General features: G+C 38.7%; 1 protein-coding gene across 1 annotated transcript in view; it reads left to right on the top strand.

The window, feature by feature from the left end:
* Positions 1-1,045: 1,045 nt before the first annotated feature.
* The window catches only part of PSMB2 (proteasome 20S subunit beta 2), a 35,388-nt gene continuing 14,107 nt past the window's right edge, over positions 1,046-22,326 (top strand). Inside the window, exons 1-3 of the mRNA XM_060082158.1 lie at positions 1,046-1,270; positions 5,443-5,565; positions 8,483-8,553. Of these exons, the coding sequence (XP_059938141.1) occupies positions 1,180-1,270; positions 5,443-5,565; positions 8,483-8,553 (285 nt within the window). The 5' untranslated portion in view covers positions 1,046-1,179. The remainder of the gene's footprint in view (positions 1,271-5,442; positions 5,566-8,482; positions 8,554-22,326) is intronic.

Genomic DNA, 22,326 nt, shown 5'->3' with positions numbered 1-22,326 from the left:
TGTGTATGTGTGTGTATAGTATAACTACGTAATTTTTGCAATTGTAAAACGCAAGCAAAATGACAGAGAAAGAGAAAGAGAAAGGGAGAGAGGCTTGAGAGACTTCTTTCCCAGTGGTGTTTAAAAAAGGATCTTTCTAGGATGATGGATGCATCTGTGTTCATAGTGGAATGCTTGACTTAATGACCTCACTTGCCTCTGGCATCATCCCGTGATAGATGGGCTGCCCCAAACTCCTCAGGCTCTATGTTCCTTCATGGGCAGAGAGCTGAAAGAAACATTCAGAAGGGAGTAAGGGCTACACATTTCTGCAGAAACAAGTGAATTGCACGGTTGTGTTTGGAGATACAATTGCAACCGTTTTCCATTTCTGAGGCAGCTAGTATGGCTAGTATGAAGACTCAATTGTGAAACCATTCGAATGTCACAAACTAATCATGGAATATATCAGCTTTCCCCAGAATGGCTGCAACATATAAAGGGATGGCTGTGCTTTTTCCTATTAAAATATGAGTAATACGTCAGCATTGTGAAACATTCAAATAATACAGATGTGTACAAAATAAAAAGTGAAAGTGCTCCCTTCGAATCACCGTTACTAGAGGTAGCAACTACATATAATTTGAGGTTGGAACATCATAGAAAGATCTTTTACGATTTTAGTCTTCATGCTTAGATCTTTAACTCATTCATATTTTACTTTTATGAAACATGTAAAAAGGGGTCCTTCAAGTTTTTTTGTTCCTACTAGCTTGCAGGGAAGGGGTTTCTGGCGATATTTTACCGAGCACCGAAGGGAAACAGCCATCCAGAGACGCATGCCTTTTGGCAAACACGTGTGCTCGGCACCTTATATATAGTGCATGATTCCCTCCTCAAGCGAGTTTTAAACTCTCAGTTATAAATAAAGAAACTAGGCATTACATAAGTTAAGCGGTGTGTACTGCCGGGATTGCAAGAGACCTGGACGGGGCCAAAAGGCGAGGAAAGATTTTCACACACGCCCACTTTCCAAACTCTCGCGACAGTTGTACGTCATCCAAGAGCGCCGATGGCCGGGACGGTAGCGAAGTCTGCGTCGCGCGGATCTTCGCTCGGTCGTGCTGTCTCACCGGTGAGGTCGAGAAGCCCGCCAGTCCCGCGCTCCATCGAACCTGCAGTCCCCGGCCTCCTGCCACCATGGAGTACCTCATCGGCATCCAGGGCCCTGACTATGTCCTTGTCGCCTCCGACCGGGTGGCCGCTAGCAATATTATCCAGATGAAGGACGGTGAGAGGAAACAGTGGAGGCCCGGGCCTGGGTATAGGGGCAGCCGGGAGGAGTTCGTGGTGGTGGGGGGGGGCGGTTGGGTGAGTACCAGGGAGGTCTGGGAGGTGGAACCCCGACTGCCCTGGTCTGCACTTGCTTAGTTTTAGAATTAGGAAACAGGAAGACAAGTTTAGGGCCTTGACTTTCGCTCCTCCCAGGGCTCCTGGGTCAGTACTCTTCTCTGGCTTTTGCTGAGTGCTTGCTGGGCAAGAGTTGCTTAAGGGAATTAAGTTTTTAAGAGTCTGAGCGCCAGCCTGGCTCCAGGATTCCTAGATCCCCTAATCTCTGATAAATTTCCTGTTGTCGGGCTGATGACGTTAGTTTGCTGGCAGCATAAGGTGGGATCTTGGGGAGAGTGAGAGACTGTGGGGCTAGAAACCTGGCATTTCCCTTCCGCGGCCTGTATCTTCCCGAGTCTTAGCTCTGATCCTTCTTTTCCAGGGCACTGGCTGCCTAGTTTTCCTTACATTTAAGTAGCTAGTGGAGTTAGGAAACTGGAGTCCTGTCACTTATTTGCTTTATGACTTTGTACAAGTTTTTTTCTCAGTGCCCAGATTTCCTCATCTGCTAAATCGGGTTAGTAATACCAACCTCAAAAGCTTGTTGGGAGGATTGAGTGAAAAGGTTTTGTGCAAATGTTTAACACCATGACAAATACTTAGTAGTAAACATACTAAGCACTTATGTATGTATTATTTTAAGCAATTTACATTAATTCATTTACCCTTTTGAAATGGGTGCTATTACATTGCCACTTTACAGATGACAGTTCTGAGGCATAGAGATTAAGAAACTTGCCTAAGGCCACAAGTGGCAGAACCCAGGTTCAAACCTGTGCAGTTTGACTCCATATCTTTTGCCATAACTGCTATACTATATTGTCTCCCTACAGTCAGTACTCAATAAATAATTTTTAAAAGATTTTGGTTGCTGATCTGTGGAATTGAAGAGTGGGTTTTTGTGATTGATCATAGGCATACTGCTGTTAAGAGTATTATACTTTGGCTCAGATGATTTAATGTTCATTTGACAAATAGGTTTTGGGCACCTATGTGTCCATTACAGTGCTAGGTGCTGAAGGGATGCAAAGAAGAATAAGATGTGGCCCTTATCTTAGAAGTTACAATTTAATAAGGGATTCAGATATGTGTACAAATAATTATGACACAAGCTAGAAAATGATGCTGCATATGAAAAGTACAATCAAGCTTCTCAGGTAGTGCAGAGGAAGCAGAGTTGTTTTTAGGTACTCCAGAAGAAGAAGAGATTCTAGTTGTAGAGACTAGGGAAAGCTTTGAGGGCAGATAACAGTTCATTTTGGGCTTAAAGAAAGAAAAATTATTAAATTTTAAAACATTTATAGTATGGATTGTTCCTCGAGTCAAATTATGAAATTCCATGATTAGTTTGTAGAAATTTTATTTGTAAACCGTGTTTTCCAAAAGAATCAATTTGTTTTTTTGAGGGTAAATCTGTCCATTATTTTGAATATTAAGACCTTTGACACGCAAGTGAGTTTAGCATGAGGTAGTGTCTAGATAGAGCTATAACAAAGTCAGTACCTTTATAGGTGTTCTGTTTCATCACATTAATGAATATGAAATCATTTTGAAAAATAAAATGTGTTTTAAGCCTACATACATACACAGTACTTCTAGGTGTTATAGGGTATGCAGTGTATTGGGTATAATCCATAAAGGGATCTAAGACATTAAAAAACCAGGAAATAAATACTACAAGATGATTTTGTATGATGAAAGAAGTATCACTAGTAAGTATTAGGTTAGTTTTTAAATCAGTGGTTTCAAAAGTAAATCCTTATGGTATTCAGAGAAAAGAAATCACTGTGGTCTGTAGAAGAAAGATGAATTTGAGTTAGTTCTTGAAAAATGGTTGGAAATAACTGTACTCAGCTCTGATTTTCCCTATAGTGTTTTTCAATATAAAAATGTTTATGGTAGAAGCTTTGGAGTAGCATGAGGACTTTTTCCTACCTTTCTTTTCATGAAGGAACTGTGTAGAGTAGGCAAGAATGCTGAAAATGAATAACTTTTTGAGATTCATTTTTCTCCAGGTATAAAATGAGAGTGATACTTCCAATCAGTTTTTTGGTTTGTCACTTTGTAAGATATTTTGATACTATAGAGGAGATATTTCCCAGAGATTGCTTGCTTATTAAAATGGCACAATTCTTCAGTGTGGTTATATGCCACATTTCATTTCTCTTCTGGCCTGTATAGAATTGCTTTTAAATTACAGTACCTCAGCCCACACAGATTGCTCTTTTTTCTGAATTCCTGTAACATGTATAATCTGAACTACATTGTCTCACACTGAGTATGATAATATTGTACATGTACAGTTTTCCCCACCTATGAGTTAGGCAGGTGTAAGTGATAGTATTACCATGTTACACACTTGGAAACTGGCTTAGAAAGGGCAAATAATTTGCCCGAGTTCAGAGTGCTGAACCCAGATTATAACCAAGGTCTACTGGGTTCCAGTCTAGAGTATTGTACACTCATGTTGCTTATTTTGTTGTCTGTTTGTATCATGTTTGTGGATCTTGTAAGTTCTTTGTCAAGGATCAGAAATTTCCTAGAGCTACATAGGCTATTTCCTGCATAACTCAAGGAGTAATTAGCATCTGTCACTTTTTTTTTTTATATCCCCCTTCACCAATCACTGGCCACACAATAGATGTTTAAAAAACACTTTTGGCCTTGAATTAAGTTCATTTAAAAATTGAACAGTTTACTGTCCCCAAATTTAGCATTTCTTCTTATTGTAACATAAATTCTTTGTAAACAAGCTCCCCCGCCCCCTGAAATAAGAACAGCTTTTTTTCTCATTATGATAATAAAGTAAACTTATTAAGCAATACTTTCTTACAAAGATGATGCGTATTAAGTATAGACATTTTAGGAAATACTCATAAGCATAATGAAGGAAATAAAAATTGCCTGTACTTTTGTCACTGGCAAGAACTCAGATGCCAGTGGCATCTAATTCTCTTTTGGTTCTTTTTCTTTGCATAGATAATATATTTATAAGTGAATTTTTTTCTTTCATAAACAGTTTTGCAAATTAATAGTCTTTAAATCTCCTGTAGCCTGTAACAAATAAAAGTGTGTTTATTTAGGAGTTTCAAGGCAATTTGATACTATCTACAGGCACATTTTATGTGGTTCCCCCTCTTCCCCCGCAAAGTCTAGGAAACCAAATTACTGGTATCTACAACTCTCAAACACTTGTAAAGTACTTAACTGTAGCATTCTGTTTTTTAAATCCTATTAAGAGATTTTGACATTTCAGAAGCTTTCAAACAGGAAGCATGTCTCCCAGAGAAGATTATTCAGCACTATTTGAAAAATGAAAAGTGAAAGTGAGAGTAAGATAGGGAGAGTTAGCCTTTTTCTGAAGCTACAGACTGAATATGGAGTTTTCTTCCTTGGGCATTAATTGCTATCTGAATATTTATTTATCTGTTTAATCTGAATGAGTCTGGTTCAATTAGATAAGATTAGAGCATTGGGATTTTTGAGGTATTTTTAAATAGCTTAGTATTACAATATTTGTTAGAATTTTTGCTTTGGCATTCATTTTAACTTTCTCTTTGCTTTGGAAATGGAGTTGGCTTACTTTCTACGGTGATTTATATTCTCAGTTGATTTTTTGTTCTTTCTTGACATGGTTCCTTAATTGTAGCACCGGTAGTTTTCATATATGTTTTTTTATGTGTATATGTAATAATTAACATTTGTATTTGTAGAGACATTTCAGGGCTTTGTAATCATGAGCCTAAAGATAATGGCCATTGGCTTGATTCCTTCAGTTTCTTTAATTGTTGTTCATTGCATTTCAAGTGCCTTGATGTTTTTATGTATATTTTCAGTTATCAGCTTTTACATATATTCTCCAGCTGAAATTGATATTAATAAAATATGGAGATGAATTTAACATGCAGAGTGAAAGAGAGTAATTGATACAGTTGCCCATTAAAGTCTTCTAAAAACAGTGATTCATAAAATTATTCAGTATAGTAATTGATAAACCTGTTTGTGGTTGCCTATGTAATAAGAATAAATTTCTGATAAGGCAGTTTCTAACACTGTGTTTTTTTCTTTGAGCAGATCATGACAAGATGTTTAAGATGAGTGAAAAAATCTTACTCCTATGTGTTGGAGAGTCTGGAGACACTGTACAGTTTGCAGAATATATTCAGAAAAACGTGCAGCTCTATAAGATGCGAAATGGTGGGTAATACTTAGAAAGTGGCTTTGGTGGGTTTGTCTTTAAATTTGTATTGAAAGAGAATATTCTCTACTGGCAGTTCTATACATGAGCGGACCAATGTGGTCTTATTTTTATTTGAGTCTTCTTATTTTTAAAGCCTTAGCTTTAAAAATCCTCCTTCTGATCCTAAAGATTTTCTACAAAAATCCCAGAGCAGAAAAGAGAGCCATTACAACACTAATACTTGGGGGATAAAACTAATACCATCTTGAAAAATGAGCATGTTAATATCAGACTTTTTAACTGTTAGAGAATGTGATTTGAGCTAAAGTATATCTGAAATCTCAGAGCTAAAAGACCTAAGTTAAACTTGGTTTTACTATTTTTTTTATGTGACAAATCACTTATTCTCTCGGAACCTTTATTTTCCTTATCTCTAAAATGGTATTATTGGGAATTCCCTGGCAGTCCAGTGGTTAGGGCTCCATGCTTCCATTGCAGGGGGCACGGGTTCAATCCCTGGTCGGGGAACTGAGATCCTGCAAGCCGTGTGGCATGGCCAAAAAACAAACAAACAAATAAAATGGTATTATAATAATATTAATGAATAATATGTATGAAAATGCTTTGTAAACTTTAAACTCTGTGTAATTGTAGGAGATTTACTGTGTCATAAAAGGGTTCTGCCTTGTCTCTCTGGTAGGTTCTTGTCTAGGGAGATAATTAGGATTTTTGTGAGATATTTTGTGAGCTCTCTCTGCGGCTGATGAACTCTAATCCACTGGGAAAGCCTCCCTGTGAAATAATACTAGCCACTAGCCCTGTGATCCAGGGAAGTTTATAGTGATGCTGCAGCAGAAAGAACCTTCCTTCCAGTTACTTACTTCACAGTGTAATAATACTGTTATACACAGCACTGCTATAATGTGGCACTGTGAAGGAGCTTAATTTGAATATAATTGTATGTGTAAAATGACTAGATATGATCTATTTATATAGTTTTTTAGGCAGCAGACTTAGCATCATGCATTAAATTCTGTAAATATTTTTGAGGGCCTCATCTATGATAAGCACTCTGCCTAGTACCACAGAGAATTCAAAGATGAATATGGTTCAGTTCCTGCCATTCAGGAACCTAAAGTACATGGTGTTTAGGTTTAAGCAAGTTTAGAATAGTTTAATAATTATTTTTTAACAACTCTACTTATTGCCTACATGGCCTGCGAAGGATGCCAGTGTTTCTGAAGTACAGTCAGTAGAGCAATACTTCACTGTCCTGTCCCAGGGAGAGGGAGGAGGAATAAACCAGAGAGTTTCTGTTACGTAGCTGTCAGGGTCTAAATTCAGTGCATAAAACAAAAATTGTATATGACTAAAATTAAGGTAAGTTATATACTAAAAATTGTGTATGACTAAACCCCTTAAGCCGGGGACTTCTCTGGTGGTCCAGTGGTTAAGACTCCACGCTTCCAATGCAGGGAGCGTGGGTTCGATCCCTGGTTGGGGAACTAAGATCCCATATGCTGCGTGGTGCAGCCAAAAAAAAAAAAAAACAACCCCTTAAGTTACCTGTCAAGTATAGTTTTGTGCATGTATCCTTACACAGTAACTCTTAATGCATATTAAAATTTAAGAGCTAAGCCAAAATAAGGGAAAGAAAGAAAAATCTATATGCAGATGGTCAGGCATCAGACATTTCTGCCATTAAGATAATTGTCAAATCCTTAGTACTGTTTATAGAGGGTTAGGTAGAGAATTGAAAAGCATTCCTGCTTATTCAGAATTGCTTCCATCATAGTTTAACATGTACTAGTAGACTTTTTATAAGGATGAAATTCAGTAATGTATGTGAAAGCACCTAGCATAGACCCTGAAACATAGTAGCTGTTGCATAAATATTTGTTAGAATTTTAATCTATATCTTACCTGCTGTGACACTGGTGTTTGGAATGTTGTAGGAAATAACCACATGCTATCTTTCCAAACTGGCATATTCTGTGTGGGTCTACTGAATTGTGGGTCATTCTTGTGTCTTTTGGCACTAGCCCCATTTTACTGGGGTATTAATTCCCAAAGTGAGTGCATTGTTAATGCACACCTGACGCCATTCCTCTGGGCTGTACTTTTGCTGGCATTACAACTTTATTCAGAGGTTTTATGCTGGAGATCCTCTATTTTTTTTTTTTTTTTTTTTGCGGTACGCAGGCCTCTCACTGTTGTGGCCTCTTGCGTTGCGGAGCACAGGCTCTGGATATGCAGGCTCAGCGGCCATGGCTCACGGGCCCAGCCGCTCCGCGGCATGTGGGATCTTCCCGGACCGGGGCACGAACCCGTGTCCCCTGCATCGGCAGGCGGACCCTCAACCACTGTGCCACCAGAGAAGCCCGAGATCCTCTATTTTTTAAATATTGTAGATAGTGATAGAAGCATTTTTTCCCTGTGGCTTGTACTTTTGAAAATATTACACTTCTTAATAAAATGTCTTTTTTTTTTTAAAGAAAAGAAAACCTTATAAAGTATGTCTCTGAGGCTATCCTAATTTCCAGCCGCTCTTTTCCCGATATCGTTTTTTATATAAATTTTAAAAATTGTCATCTCAAGACCTCTTTCTCTTTTTCCAACACCTGTGTATTTGTACCTCTTTCCTTCTACAGAGGAAACCACAGTCTGTTGATGAAGGAATAGCTTGAGCAAGGCTATGAATTTGATCTCGCTGTAGAATAGTTACCTTGGTTCTGTTTTATGAACAGTAATTACTGCCAGTACTAATTAGCTATTTCACAACCATTGACAAGAAGTATGATTGTACTCTTTATTCGGTGTATACTCTGAATGTCCAGAGGGTGGTAGGCTGTAAGAACAGGAGTAGTGGAAGGATTTGGGTACTGATATTCCTTCTGCTTCACTTTAAATATGATTATTTATCTTTCATACCAGGTTATGAATTGTCTCCTACAGCAGCAGCTAATTTCACTCGCCGAAACCTGGCTGACTATCTTCGGAGTCGGGTAAGCAATATAGCAAGCAGCCTTAGGAGCAGAGAAATCTGTGCTTCTTTTCTGTTCCTGTTTCACACGAGTAGTATTTTTGCCCTATTTGGCCTTCCTGAGCCCTTACCATTACTACTTGTTATTTTTCAGTCTTGTTGGATTTGTTTTTTCTTTCTGCATAGTTGCTAATTAAAGCCCAGAGGGTGAATATACATTGCAGAGAATTTGGATGGGGTACACCAACAGGAAGGCCCTGTGATGGCCTTTTAATTTTTTTCAGTGTTTTCATAGCAAACCATGTTTCTTATTTCCCATGGTTGAATTACTCGGTAGTAGAGATAAAACCTTAAAAATAATAATACAAATTTCATTTTGAGATTAACTGTGTCTTTCAATGACTCTTCTTGCCTATGCACACAGAATTATTCTTTCTCACTTATTCTGGCCTTGTTGTTACCTTAGAGCCGTTACTGTTCCATTGACAGCATGTTAAAAGATGCAACATTAAGTTAAGGATTGAATGCAAAAAGAAAGAAAGGGGAAAAAAAGGCTTGACTGCATTAAAGATTGTATAGGATGTGCTAAGAATGTTAGTGTGATTGCTGAAGGTGTGTATTATTCCCTTCCCACAGGGACTTTGTAAACGGAGCTTTACCATGTGACCTTACCCCCTGTGCCTGTTTACTCATCTATGAAATCGAGATAACTTCCTAACCCTGCAGGAGTGCTAAGAAAATGAATGCTTGTAAATCATAATATTTAACATTCATATGACTTTTGCCCAAAGCATTTTGCTTAATAATTTAATCTACTCACTAGTCCGCTGAGATAATATAGCAGTTAATTCTCTATCAATGATACGGAATGAAAAGCATAAAGTGGCAAAGGGATTAGCTCCAGGTCACACAGCAGGTCAGGCAAAAGCTACACTAATGGTGCCATAATTACTGCCTGTTCTGCCTTGACAGCTCCTTGGATTTTCAGTAATGTTTCTAAAACATAGGTTTTTTTTTTTTTTTTTTTTCCCATCTGGACTTGCTTGAGCTGAGTTATGACAGAAATCAAAACAAATACAGGCTTTTGGTTTATTTTAGTTATTTTTTTTTTTTTTCTTTTTGCGGTATGCGGGCCTCTCACTGTTGTGGCCTCTCCCGCTGCGGAGCACAGGCTCCGGATGCGCAGGCCCAGCGGCCATGGCTCACGGGCCCAGCCGCTCCGCGGCATATGGGATCCTCCCAGACCGGGGCACGAACCCGTATCCCCTGCATCGGCAGGCGGACTCTTAACCACTGCGCCACCAGGGAGGCCCTATTTTAGTTATTTTTTACAGATCTTTAAAGCAGTTTATTTTCTAGTGCCTAATAATGCTGAATTGAGAACTCAATAAATAGAACCTCTTTTTTAAATTAATTTTTATTGGAGTATAGTTGCTTTACAATGTTGTAGTTTCTACTGTACAGCAAAGTGAATCAGCTATACATATACATATATCCTCTCTTTTTTGGATTTCCTTCCCATTTAGGTCACCACAGAGCACTGAGTCAAGTTCCCTGAACTATACAGTAGGTTCTCATTAGTTATCTTCAATAAATAGGATCTCTTTTTGCTGTCTTTGACCAGGGGGTTTGTGCAATATGAAGGATTATGAAGTTTGAAGAGAAGCTAGAAACATGATGGATAGGGGAGAGGAGACATTTACATGCATTGTTTTGATCTGGGTGAAAGGTCAGTGGCCTTTTTTGTTCACTTCTCCACGAGAGAGGAAAATGAATCACGTATGACCTTTCCTGCCACTTAGAAGTTCCTGTGGTATTCAGTAAAGAGTGTGCTGTGGCTTGGTGTGTAAAATATTCCTCTGACTTGTCAGGCAGAATTGGAATAAGAATTCCAGCTTTGGGCACAATAAACACTTTGTCTTAAATGCTACAGACATAAGTGAGTTAAGCTTCTTTTAGAATTGAGATAAGAGTGGCAATGTGCTTCATGCAAATGTAGTGAATCCGATTAATCTAGCAGAAATGTTTGATGTCTTAACAAATAAATATCCCTTGTAGACAGTGGCATGGGGCTCTTGTAAATATTGATTACCTCTGCCTTGTGCTTCTAGGTCCAATCCCTGCTCCCTCACCCTCCAGTCAAAATAGATTGTTAGTTCTAAAATACTAATTCGTATTTCAGTCATTATTATGGGGAGAGAGGTGATGGTGGTTTTTCAGTCTTCCTAATAACTAAAAAGTCACTAGATTTGGTACATATATATAATAGTCACACCAGTTGGCACATGAGACTTACTTTGAGTCGGCCAGTTAGCATGTGTAACTTTGTGTCTGTAGCTCAAATTGTTTGATTTCCAGTTTCTGTGTACTGTGCTGTTTGCCAATTTTATATAAATTGGTTCTTTAAGATGTAGGTGGTTTAGCTTGTTGGTTAAACACAGTGTCTGGAATTACACTGCCTGGGTTTAAGTCTTTGCCCACTGACTTGCTAGCTATGTGTCTTTGGACAAATTCTAAGCTTAATTTCCCTACTTATAAAATAATGGCACCTACTTCATAGAGTTATTATAAAGATTAAATGAGGTAATCATGCAAAGTTGTTAGCACAGTGTATGGCACATAGACCTAATTAATAGATTCACTTTTGTTTTTATGCTGCTCTTACTGTTTGGTTGAAGAAGCAATTTAATAGCTATAAGTTAGTTTCCTATCAGAGATTGTTTGTTGTGCTATTTTAGTTGAAATGATTTGCTGGCCATCTATTATGTGCTCGGCTTTTTTCTAGATTGACGCAGTCCAGTATGGTAGCCACTAGTCATATGTGGCTAATTAAATTTAAAATAATTAAAATTATCAATAGATGAATGGATAAAAAAGATGGTATATATATATATATATATATATATATATATATATATATATACACACACAATAGAATATTACTCAGCCATAAAAAAGAATGAAATTCTGCCACTTGCAACAATGTGGATGGACCTAGAGGGTACTAAGCTTAGTGAAATAAGTCAGAGAAAGACAAGTACTCTTATCATTTATATGTGGAATCTAAAAAATAAAACAAACAAATGTATATAATAAAACAGAAACAGATTCACAGATACAGAGAACAAACTAGTGCTTACCAGTGGGGAGAGGGAAGAGGGGAGAGGGAAGAGAGGATAGGCAAGATAGAAGTATGGGATTAAGAGATACAGACTACTATGTATAAAATAAATGAGCAGCAAGGGTATATTGTACAGCACAGGGAAATATAGCCATTATTTTGTAATAACTTTAAATGGAGTATAATGTATAAAAATATTGAATCCCTGTGTTAGATATCTGAAACTAATGTAATATTGTAAATCAACTATGTTTCAATAAAAAATATTATTTCAATTTAGTTTAAAATTCATTTCCTAGCTGGGAGTCTCCTGGACTTTGAAAGAGAAATAAACTTTTGTTTCTTTAAAAAACTTTGTTTCCTCAGTCACATTAGCCACATTTCAAGTGCTTAGTAGCCACATGTGGCTAATGGCTACCATATTGGACATTACAGATATAGAGCATTTTCATCATCATAGAAAGTTTTCTTGGACAGTGCTATCCTAGATAACCATATATGGGACCTTATTTAATGCTTCTTATGATACCATAAGATGAGTTAGTCCCATTTTGCTTACAGAGATGCTAAGACTTGTTAATAGAAGGGTTAAATATTTCTCTTATGTGTCCAAGTATACCAGAGGAATATTTCTCTTATGTGTCCAGGTATACCAGAGGCACATATATCGCCTATAAAAGGCTGAAGTAAGACTCTTAACTTCAAATACCATACTCTTTCATACTATCTCCTTTATTAGTTACTGGACTAATGTACAAGTGTGCTTGTTCATTTGGGGAGGCATGAAATGTTCAGTTCTACTAAAAAGTCAAGATCCCCACATAGGATTATATAGTTAAGGTATAAATATATGCCCATGGTAGGTGCTCAATAAATGTTTACTGAATAAATGTCATCCAGTGAGGTCCACATATACCATTGAAAATGTTTTTGTGCATTTATACACTGGAAGGGAATTTTATTAAAGTATTCTTAATGAATAGGTGTTACTTCTTCATGTAAGAATTAAAGATATGAAATCAGCAGGAGAAGATGAAAAAGACACACAGATTGGAGGAAAAAATCAAGAGCCTTCGTTTTAGTTTTTATTTAGACGCATGTGTACAATTAAGTTGGTCTGCTCCTGGTTAGACCCCAACGAGCAGGGAAAGGGCTTATTAGGCTTTTGCTATAGGTTTGACTCCCCAATCTCAAATATTTTTCCCCCCAATCTTAAATGTTTATGAGGCTTCTTTGAGCATGGATTTTGGAGTCAAATATACCAAAGTTCTGATCTCTTCTCTGGTATGTACTAGCTTGTGTAATTTTGAATAAGTTACTTATGTTTCCTGAGCCTCACTTTCTTCATCTGTTAAGAAGGAAGGAGTGATCAGTTGTGGCAAATTATGTATGCCATTGGTTTAATAAATTTAATAAAATATATTTTGAATGAGTGAATCGTAACTCCCTGAAAAATAATAAGTATTTAATAAATGACTCCATCATTAAGGAACTGCTAGATTTTTAACAGGATTATTTTGAAAAATTTGTAATGACTTACAGGCATAGTTTGCATGATGCTTGTTTAACTTCTTATGATTTGATTAATGGACTACAGAAGGGAGAGTGATAAATTATGGAGCTATTTCTTGCTTGAACTGAATTATGTGGCACATTTGGTGTAGTCCATATGAGTGCCCTAAAATTATCTGTTATTATCCATGGAGATCTCCATTTTACATATGTGGGAACTGAGAGATGAACCAGCCGGATTTGATATCCTTGGGGAATGCAGAGTTTGTGACAAGGCTTAGAGTAGAATGCTGGCCTCCATGGTGTGTAATCTTCAGGACTTTACTACTGCTATTCACTGGCCAAAGTGTTTTCAGAGAACCTTTTCTGAAGTGCTTGATGAGCCTTTGGTAATTTATCTTCTTATGGGGCTATACCTGTAAATGCTTAGCAAGCAAACAATAGAAATAATTTTGGAAAAATATCATCCAGCCTGGTATGGTGGTTTTCAAACTTTATTACATGAAATTGCCTCAGGAAACTCACCAAGGAAGACCAGTGTAGTGAAACTTTAGCTCTGCTTCATATAGATCAGCTCAACTTTTATCTATTTTAATTTTTTTGCTTTTTTTGTTTTTGTTTGGCTGTGCCGCATGACTCGTGGGATCTTAGTTCCCTGGCCATGTATTGAACCCGGGCTCTGGCAGTGAAAACACCGAGTCCTAACCATTGGACCACCAGAGAATTCCCAACTTTTATCTATTTTATATATAGGAATTCCATGTAAGATTTTATTTGAAAAAGTGACTTCTCTGTCCCTTTCCTACTGAAGTTTGAAAACTAGTATAATTGAAAGCTCCCTGCTGCAGGAGGAATAGCACTAGCTCTCCCATGAGCTAGATGAAAAACCTTGGGAGAAAAAGCATATGGGTAATTTTTATGGTTTCTTCCAGCTTCCAAATAACATGATTTAAAGATCGATGTCAAATACTGCAGAGCTACAGTAATCAAAACAACGTGGTATTGGCACAAAAACAGACATATAGATCAATGAAACAGAATAGAGAGCCAGAAATAAACCCACATACCTATGGTCAATTAATCGATGACAAAGGAGGCAAGAATATACAGTGGAGAAAAGACAATCTTTAGCAAGTGGTATTGGGAAAGCTGGACAGTTACATGTAAATCAATGAAATTAGAACACTCCCTCTCACCACATACAAAAATAAACTCAAAATGGTTTCAAGACCTAAATACAGGACATGCCACCATAAAACTCCTATAAGAGAACATAAGCAAAACATTCTTGGACATAAATTGTGGCAATATTTTCTTAGGTCAGTCTCCCAAGGCAAAAGAAATAAAAGCAAAAATAAAGAAATGGGACCTAACCAAACTTAAAAGCTTTTGCACAGTGAAGGAAACCGTCAACAAAACAAAAAGACAGAGTACGGAATGGGAGAAAATATTTACAAATGATGCTACTGACAAGGGGTTAATATCCAAAGTATACTAACAGCTCATAAAACTCAATATCACAAAAACAAACAACCCAATTAAAAAGTGGGTAGAAGACTTAAATAGACATTTCTCCAGAGAAGACATACAGATGACCATCAGGCACACGAAAAGATGCTCAACATTGTTTTTTTGTTTGTTTGTTAAAATTTGTTTATTGTATTTATTTAATTTTGGCTGCGTTGGGTCTTTGTTGCTGCAGACTGGCTTCTCTAATTGAGGCGAGTGGGGGCTACTCTTGGTTGTGGTGCATGGGCTTCTCACTGTGGTGGCTTCTCTTGTTGTGGAGCACAGGCTATGGGCATGCGTGCTTCAGTAGTTGCAGCACACGGTCTCAGTAGTTGTGGCTCGCGGGCTCTAGAGCACAGGCTCAGTAGTTGTGGTGCACGGGCTTACTTGCTCCACGGCATGTGGGATCTTCCCAGACCAGGGCTCGAACCTGTGTCCCCTGCATTGGCAGGCAGATTCTCAACCACTGTGCCACCAGGGAAGCCCTCAACATTGTTAATTATTAGAGAAATGCAAATCAAAACTATAATAAGGTATCACCTCACACCAGTCAGAATGGCTATCATCAAAAAGTCTACAAATAATAAATGCTGGAGAGCGTGTGGAGAAAAGGGAACCCTTGTACACTGTTGGTGGGAATGTAAATTGGTGCAGCCACTATGGAAAACACTATGGAGGTTCCTTAAAAAAGTAAAAGTAGAGTTGCCATATGATCCAGCAATCCCACTCCTGGGCATATTTCCAGAAAAGACAAAAGCTCTAATTCGAAAAGATACATGTACCCCGATGTTCATAGCAGCACTATTTACAACAGCCAAAACATGGAAACAGCGCAAGTGCCCATCAACAGACAGCTGGTTTAAGAAGATGTGGTATATACACACAGTGGAATATTACTCAACCGTAAAAAACAATGAAATAACGCTATTCACAGCAACAATGATGGACCTAGAGAATATCATATGAAGTGAAGTAAGTCAGGTGGAGAAAGAAATATCTTATGATATCATTTATATGTGGAATCTAAAAAAATAATACAAATGAAATCAGGTAGAGAAAGACAAATATTTTATGATCTCACTTATATGTGGAATCTAAAAAAATAATACAAACGAACCTATATACAAAATAGAAACAGACTCACAGACTTAGAAAACAAACTGTGGTTACCAAAGGAGAAGGGGACGAGTGGGGGTTAAATTAGAAATATGGGATTAACAGACACAAACTACTCTACATAGAACAGATAAGGAACAAGGATTTACTGTATAACACAGGGAACTATATTCAAGATCTTGTAATAACCTATGACGGAAAACAATCTGAAAAAAAAATATATAGCTGAATCACTTTGCTGTACACCTGAAATACAATCTTGTAAATCAAAACTATACTTCAGTTTAAAAAAAGATCTGATGTCAGGACCATAACCAGACTTGAATTTATTTTTTTCAGTGAAAGGGAAAGAATATAAAGGAAAGAATTTCAGGTATCAGTCATTTCCAGACGTGACTCGTCTCAGCAGTCTGGCTTGAATTTGAGTGTGTTTGGTCTGGTCAATAGTAGGCAGGTATTGTGTGGTCCTGTCCTAGAAGACCCCTGTTGCTTTGAGCCTTCTATTCAAAGGACAATATTGTCCTCGTGCCTTTGGTGGCTGGCACAAAGATATCATCTGTTTATTGGTATCAGTGAGGTCATGTGACCTTGTGAACAGATGACCCAGGTGGAACCTTGACTTTGCAGGTCTTGTCCCCTAAAAACAACCAACCATTTGTTACATGTGATTAAAATATCACTAACAAGGGTAATTTCACAAGCTTTTTGGCAAACGTGGTTAGCAGGATGTGACATGACACAGCACTGCCTTCTTCTTCCATGTGCCATCTCCCTTGAGGCCTCAGCTCCCCTGCTCACCCCCGTCTCACCCATGCCCAGGCTTGCCTTCCAGCTCACCTGCTCCAGATGGGTGGCACAGTGGGAGGACACTGGCAAAGGCAGATGTGTTTATCTTCCAGAGACAAAATGTGCTCCTGCATATGGCAGTGCCTTGAAGCAAATGGCAGCCTTTGACACTGCTGCCATGCAGCCTGGGCATCTTGACAGACAGAGCTGGCTTGCTTTTGGTGATGGGGAAATTGAAAAAAAATACCAAGATGTTCATCATGAAACTCAGGGAGTTTCAATGCAAGCAGTGTTTTTTTTTAGACCTGGAGAGCAGTTTTCTTCCCTGCCAGACCTCAGCTAGTCAGCTAGCTGGATTTTCACTATGGGCCAAGAGTTAAATGTCTGTTAATTACTTTTGTCTACTAACCTTAATAGAACATAAAGTAAAAACTTAAAACATATGGCTACATATAGATGGACATTCAATGGTATTGTAAGACATGTGCATCCCAGGTCACATCTCACTGGAATCTCTTAGGATTGGGAGTGGCTCATATCTGCCCCATTGGAGATACCACTGTTCTATTTTTAGTGGTCGTTTTGATTATCCAAAGGCCCAGGGACAGATGTGCCTTGAAGTTGAGATGCCTTAATTAGTATGACAACACTTTGTACTTATAGTGTTTTTCTGCCAAGAAGAATAAGGATTCTGACAGCTGCCCTTTTAAGCAGTTTGCTTATACAGTCATTAGGGCTTGACTCAGTCTATTAGGGAGACAAAGACTTGGATGTTGAGTCATTACACTTACTAGTCTCCTAGAAAAAAATGGCTTAAGAACATCCTGCTTTAAAAGTTACTGGCTTTATCAGGAAACGTTTTTTCTTTTTTTAAAATATGTGCTGTTTTTCCCAGTCCTAGCGCTGATATAGTTAGGAGTTTGCAGGTGTAAAGTCCTCCCGCCTCCCCTTCCCCATCTCTCTCCAGGGGGTTGTATGTGAGAAGGTGTTGCTTTCTCACTCAGAGAGCATATATGTGCTACCGTGTTGTATGCCTGCTGTGAGCATAGAGAACCCCTCTTCTGGTTGAATAGAATGAGCCTATTGGGTGGCTGGGATTGTGTGACCCCATAATGCCAACTTTTCACTTAAAGCATCTTTCCTATCCACAATGGGGATGAAGCAAATATAGGTAATTGGTCTTAAATTTGTGTTGTTTTGAAACTTGTGTCTTTTTTTTTGTTTTTTTGCGGTACGCGGGCCTCTCACTGTTGTGGCCTCTCCCGTTGCGGAGCGCAGGCTCAGCGGCCATGGCTCACAGGCCCAGCCGCTCCGCGGCATGTGGGATCTTCCCGGACCGGGGCACGAACCCGTGTCCCCTGCATCGGCAGGCGGACTCTCAACCACTGCGTCACCAGGGAAGCCTGAAACTTGTGTCTTGAAAATTATGTGGTTTCCTGTTAAGGTTTGGTTTAAGCTGTAAGCAGCAGAGTACTGTTTACTAAGCAGCAGAGTGTTTACCATTAGAAATATAGATTTACCCTACCTTTTAAGATTGCTTTAAACCAGTGCCTTGGCCTGTGTGGGCATGCCCTCACACATACTCACAGATAGAAATACACATGTACCCTGGCATCTTAGTGCTTCTCTTTACCTGCCATAGCCCAGGATCATGCAGATATATGAATTCAGGGGCTGATCCAGAAAACTGAGGTTTTCTTTATTCTCTCCCACAGTTATCTAAAATGAAGGGGGGGCTTCCCTGGTGGCACAGTGGTTGAGAGTCCTCCTGCCGATGCAGGGGACGTGGGTTCGTGCCCGATCTGGGAAGATCCCACATGCCGCGGAGCGGCTGGGCCCGTGAGCCATGGCCGCTGAGCCTGCGCGTCCGGAGCCTGTGCTCCGCAACGGGAGAGGCCACAACAGTGAGAGGCCCGCGTACCACAAAAAAATAATAATAATAAAAATAAAATAAAATAAAATGAAGGGGAATGGAAAGCCTTTGGAGGGAGAAATAGTTGACTGTTCTATTTCTTGACCTTGGTTGTAGTTATATGTATGTTCACTTTATTCATTAAGCTGCACATGTATATTTTATGTACTTTTATGTGAGTGTGTTGTTCCCCCCAAAAAGTTTAAGAGAATAAAATGGAAGAGTAAAGGGGTAGGAAAGCGTAACACATTTTTTAAGAGCTAAAAATGAAAAAACGTTCAGATTTACCATTACTTTTGAGTGTAGACAATAGAGCAGATAGCATGAACTAGATTGGAAAGAAAAAGGGAAGGGAGAGGAAATAATCTCTGAATCTTTATAAACTGAAATGCCCTGCCAGAATTCCACATTTCCCTTTCTGATGCCTCCTAATTTGTACAGTTTTGTACAGCTGAGAAGTTCCTTAGGTGCTGATAGCCATCCATTCAACAAATCTACAGCCTGCATTGTCCTTGGGGCTGAGGAAACAGAGGTGCAAAGCTCAGTGTGTGCCTTCAGATGGGGCAATAGAGAAGTAAATAGTCAACTGTACTGCAGAGTGACAAGTACTGCAGTAGCCTTACAGGTAGTTGCTTTGCGAATAGAGCCTAACTTGGGCTTTGAAGGACCAGCTGTCATTAAAGCAAAGATGAAACAGAAAGGAAAACTGGAAGCGCAGACCTGAAGGAGTGTGAGAGAGCAGGTTAGATTAGGGACAGTGATTTTCTCATGATGTTTGGGGCAGGCACAAATAGTTCTCTGAGCCTCCTATTCCTAATTTTTTATCTGTTTTAACTAGTGGAGTACAGAATACAAAGTAGGGCTCTATTGATGGGAAAACAAATAGAAATAAATATCCTTATATAGTTTTTACTATAAACACGTATACAAAATCCATAATCTAAAGTAGTTTGTTAAATATGGCTCAGGGTTTTAGGGGAATGGTAAGAGATTGAAACTAGAGAGGTAGTCCATGTTACAAGGACTTTGATGAAAAAGCATTGTGCTAAAAGCAATGGGCCTCTCTGGAAGCTTGTTGGCTGAGAGGGGGTTAACATGATCAGAGGAGATTTGGTTAGATCATTGGCTACTCTTTGGTAGAGCATTTAGGGAAAGTAGAAGAAAGCAGGGAGACGTCTCCAATGAGGAGCTTTCATGTCCATTGAAGAGGTAGGAGTAACTTGTGTTGAGCCTAGGCTGCTAATGGGGAGCACTGTGTTCTAATAGAGGGGCTTTTTTTTTTTTTTAGGCTGCACTGTGCGGCATGCGGGATCTTAGTTCCCCGACCAGGGATTGAACCTGTGCCCCCTGCATTGGGAGCACAGAGTCCTAACCACTGGACCACCAGGGAAGTCCCTAGAAGGGCTTCTAAATAGTCTTTTCCCCAGGATTTCCTAGTTGCTATGGACATCTGAAAACATATACAATTATATATAGTCCTAAATAGTCTTTTCCAGCAGACTTACTTCTTAACTCAGGGAGATGAATCAGCTCAGATGTTCAACATGCAAAGATATTCATGGGTGTGAGTTCCCTGGTGGCCTAGGGGTTAAGATTTCGGGCTTTCACTGCTGTGGCCCAGGTTCAATCCCTGGTTGGGGAACTGAGATCCCGTAAGCCGAGTGGCATAGCCAAACTCCCCCCTCAAAACTCCCCCCCCAAAAACAAAGATATTCATGGGCATGCTTAGCATGTACAACTTAATATACATATGCCTTGGGGTGTACAGAGCATGGCTTCTGCACTTGAATTTTTTGGGAACTGACTTAAAGGTATATGGAGTCTTATATTTTCCCTGGACACTACCAGCTCATGAAAAAAAATTCAAGTGGCCTTGTTGCAGACATGGTATTGTTGGTTTTACCATTGCACAATCAGCAATTTTATTTTGATGTTATTTGGGAGAAAGCAGTATTTTTGATTAGCAAGTAAAGTTAATGTAGAAAACAAATACTGTGTTAACTAGTTGGTATAATAAGGCATCTGTTCCTTGTTGCATTTCAACTCATTAAATTTCTAAACTTCTAATTACGAGAAGATTACAGCTTTTATAGAAGAACCTTTCAAACTTGTGGTTAGTGATGTTTTAGAAAGTAAAATTTACAGAAATTTCATAATTATTGTGGGGTAACTTTAAAATATAATTTTGCTAAAAATTGAGATATACACAATGTTTAATTTTTTGCTCCTAAAATTCAGATTCATTTGACATTTATTGGGCACCTACTACTTCCTAGGCCTTCTTCTAGGAACTTTAACACAGATGAGTACTTTTCATTCCTCACAGCTATCAGAGAGGCAATACTGTCCACGTTCAGATGGGGCACTTGAGACTTCAAGGCCAAGTGGACTGTCTTTTGTAGCACAACTGTAAAGCGATAAAGCCACTTTTGACCTTGAGCCTTTATTATTTTTTTTCACAAAAACACATGCCTAACTTTTGACTTAACGGCATTTTAAAAACACAGGTTTTTCAAATAATAATTTAAAAGGTGTTTTGCTTTTAAAGTTTAAAATGTTGTTTGTGGGAATTCCCTGGCGGTCCAGTGGTTAGGACTCTGTGCTTTCACTGCCAGGGGCACAGGTTCAGTCCCTGGTCAGGGAACTGCACGGGGCAGCCAAAAATAAAAATAAAATAAAATGTTGGTTGTAAATGCAGTGACGTTCCTGAGCTTAAGTTCAAGAAATCATCCATTATAAGAATTTTTGCCAGTGTGTTAAGCAAAAATATTTGAACATGAGCTAATCATTGTTAAAGGAGAATGAAGACAGTTTTTATATTATGCTTTTGCATCTGCCAGCATCAAACGAGTATGCCAAATACACTTTCAGAGAATGAACTAAGGCGGACAAAAGAAATGGGAAACCTTGGTTAGACAGTCTCATTTTCAGAGTAAGTTTCTTTTATTTTGTCTTGGGCTTCTGAAATTAAAAGGTTTGCTTCATTTGAGGCACACTTGCTTCCTTATTTTTTAATTCAGTGTGAGAATTTATAAACATGGGCTGGTTTGTGTTTTAGCACAACAGAAGATGAGTGTATCTGAAGCAGGAAAGAACAAGGAAAGTCAGTCAGTTTAACTTCTCTGTGGTGAAGCTCAGTCTAGTATTCTGATTCTGATCAGTTTAAACTCATACTATTTTTTCCATCACAAGATTAAGAGGAAACTATTTTCAACTTCCAACATTGTATCTCCTTTTTTTCCTCTGAGTGATAACAGTAGGTAACAGGACTGGTCCCAGCTTGTGATCATGAAGGAGCAATAGGCCAGTTTTTTCTCAGCTCCTAGAACTGCTCTCTTCAACTTAGGTGTTCACAGCCTTCGAAATTAGCCTTTCTGCTTCATCTCTCTTCTTTCACTTATTCCTCTGCTTTGTCTCCAGACCTCCCTGTCACCCCTTTCTCACTGGCATTCTCTGCTTCATACTGAATTACTTGTACTTCCCCTAACCTGCTGTGTGTTCTCCTCTGCCGTTGCCTACTCCAGCACTTTGCTGGTCATTCTCCCCTGAATGTACTTCCACGTCTCCAAAGGCTAACTCTTAATTGCTGGTTAAAACTCAATTTATCATTTTCCAGGGAAACTCTGTATTTCTCCACATATGTTCGTCACTCATGAGGGCTTCTTTGTGCTCTCATGGCAACCTACAAATACCTCTGCCATAGTGTCCTGTTGTAATTGTTTCCTTTATTGTCTTCCACATGTGAACTTAGGAATGTGTGTTTGTATAAATAAAACCTATCAACTGGCTGACTCTTCATTCAATCTCATGATTTCAGCTATACATTATTTTTTCTTTCC

This window comes from Mesoplodon densirostris, chromosome 2 (genome assembly GCF_025265405.1).
Source record: "Mesoplodon densirostris isolate mMesDen1 chromosome 2, mMesDen1 primary haplotype, whole genome shotgun sequence".
Classification (NCBI taxonomy): Eukaryota; Metazoa; Chordata; class Mammalia; order Artiodactyla; family Ziphiidae; genus Mesoplodon; species Mesoplodon densirostris.
This window is presented reverse-complemented; position numbering and strand designations above follow the sequence as displayed.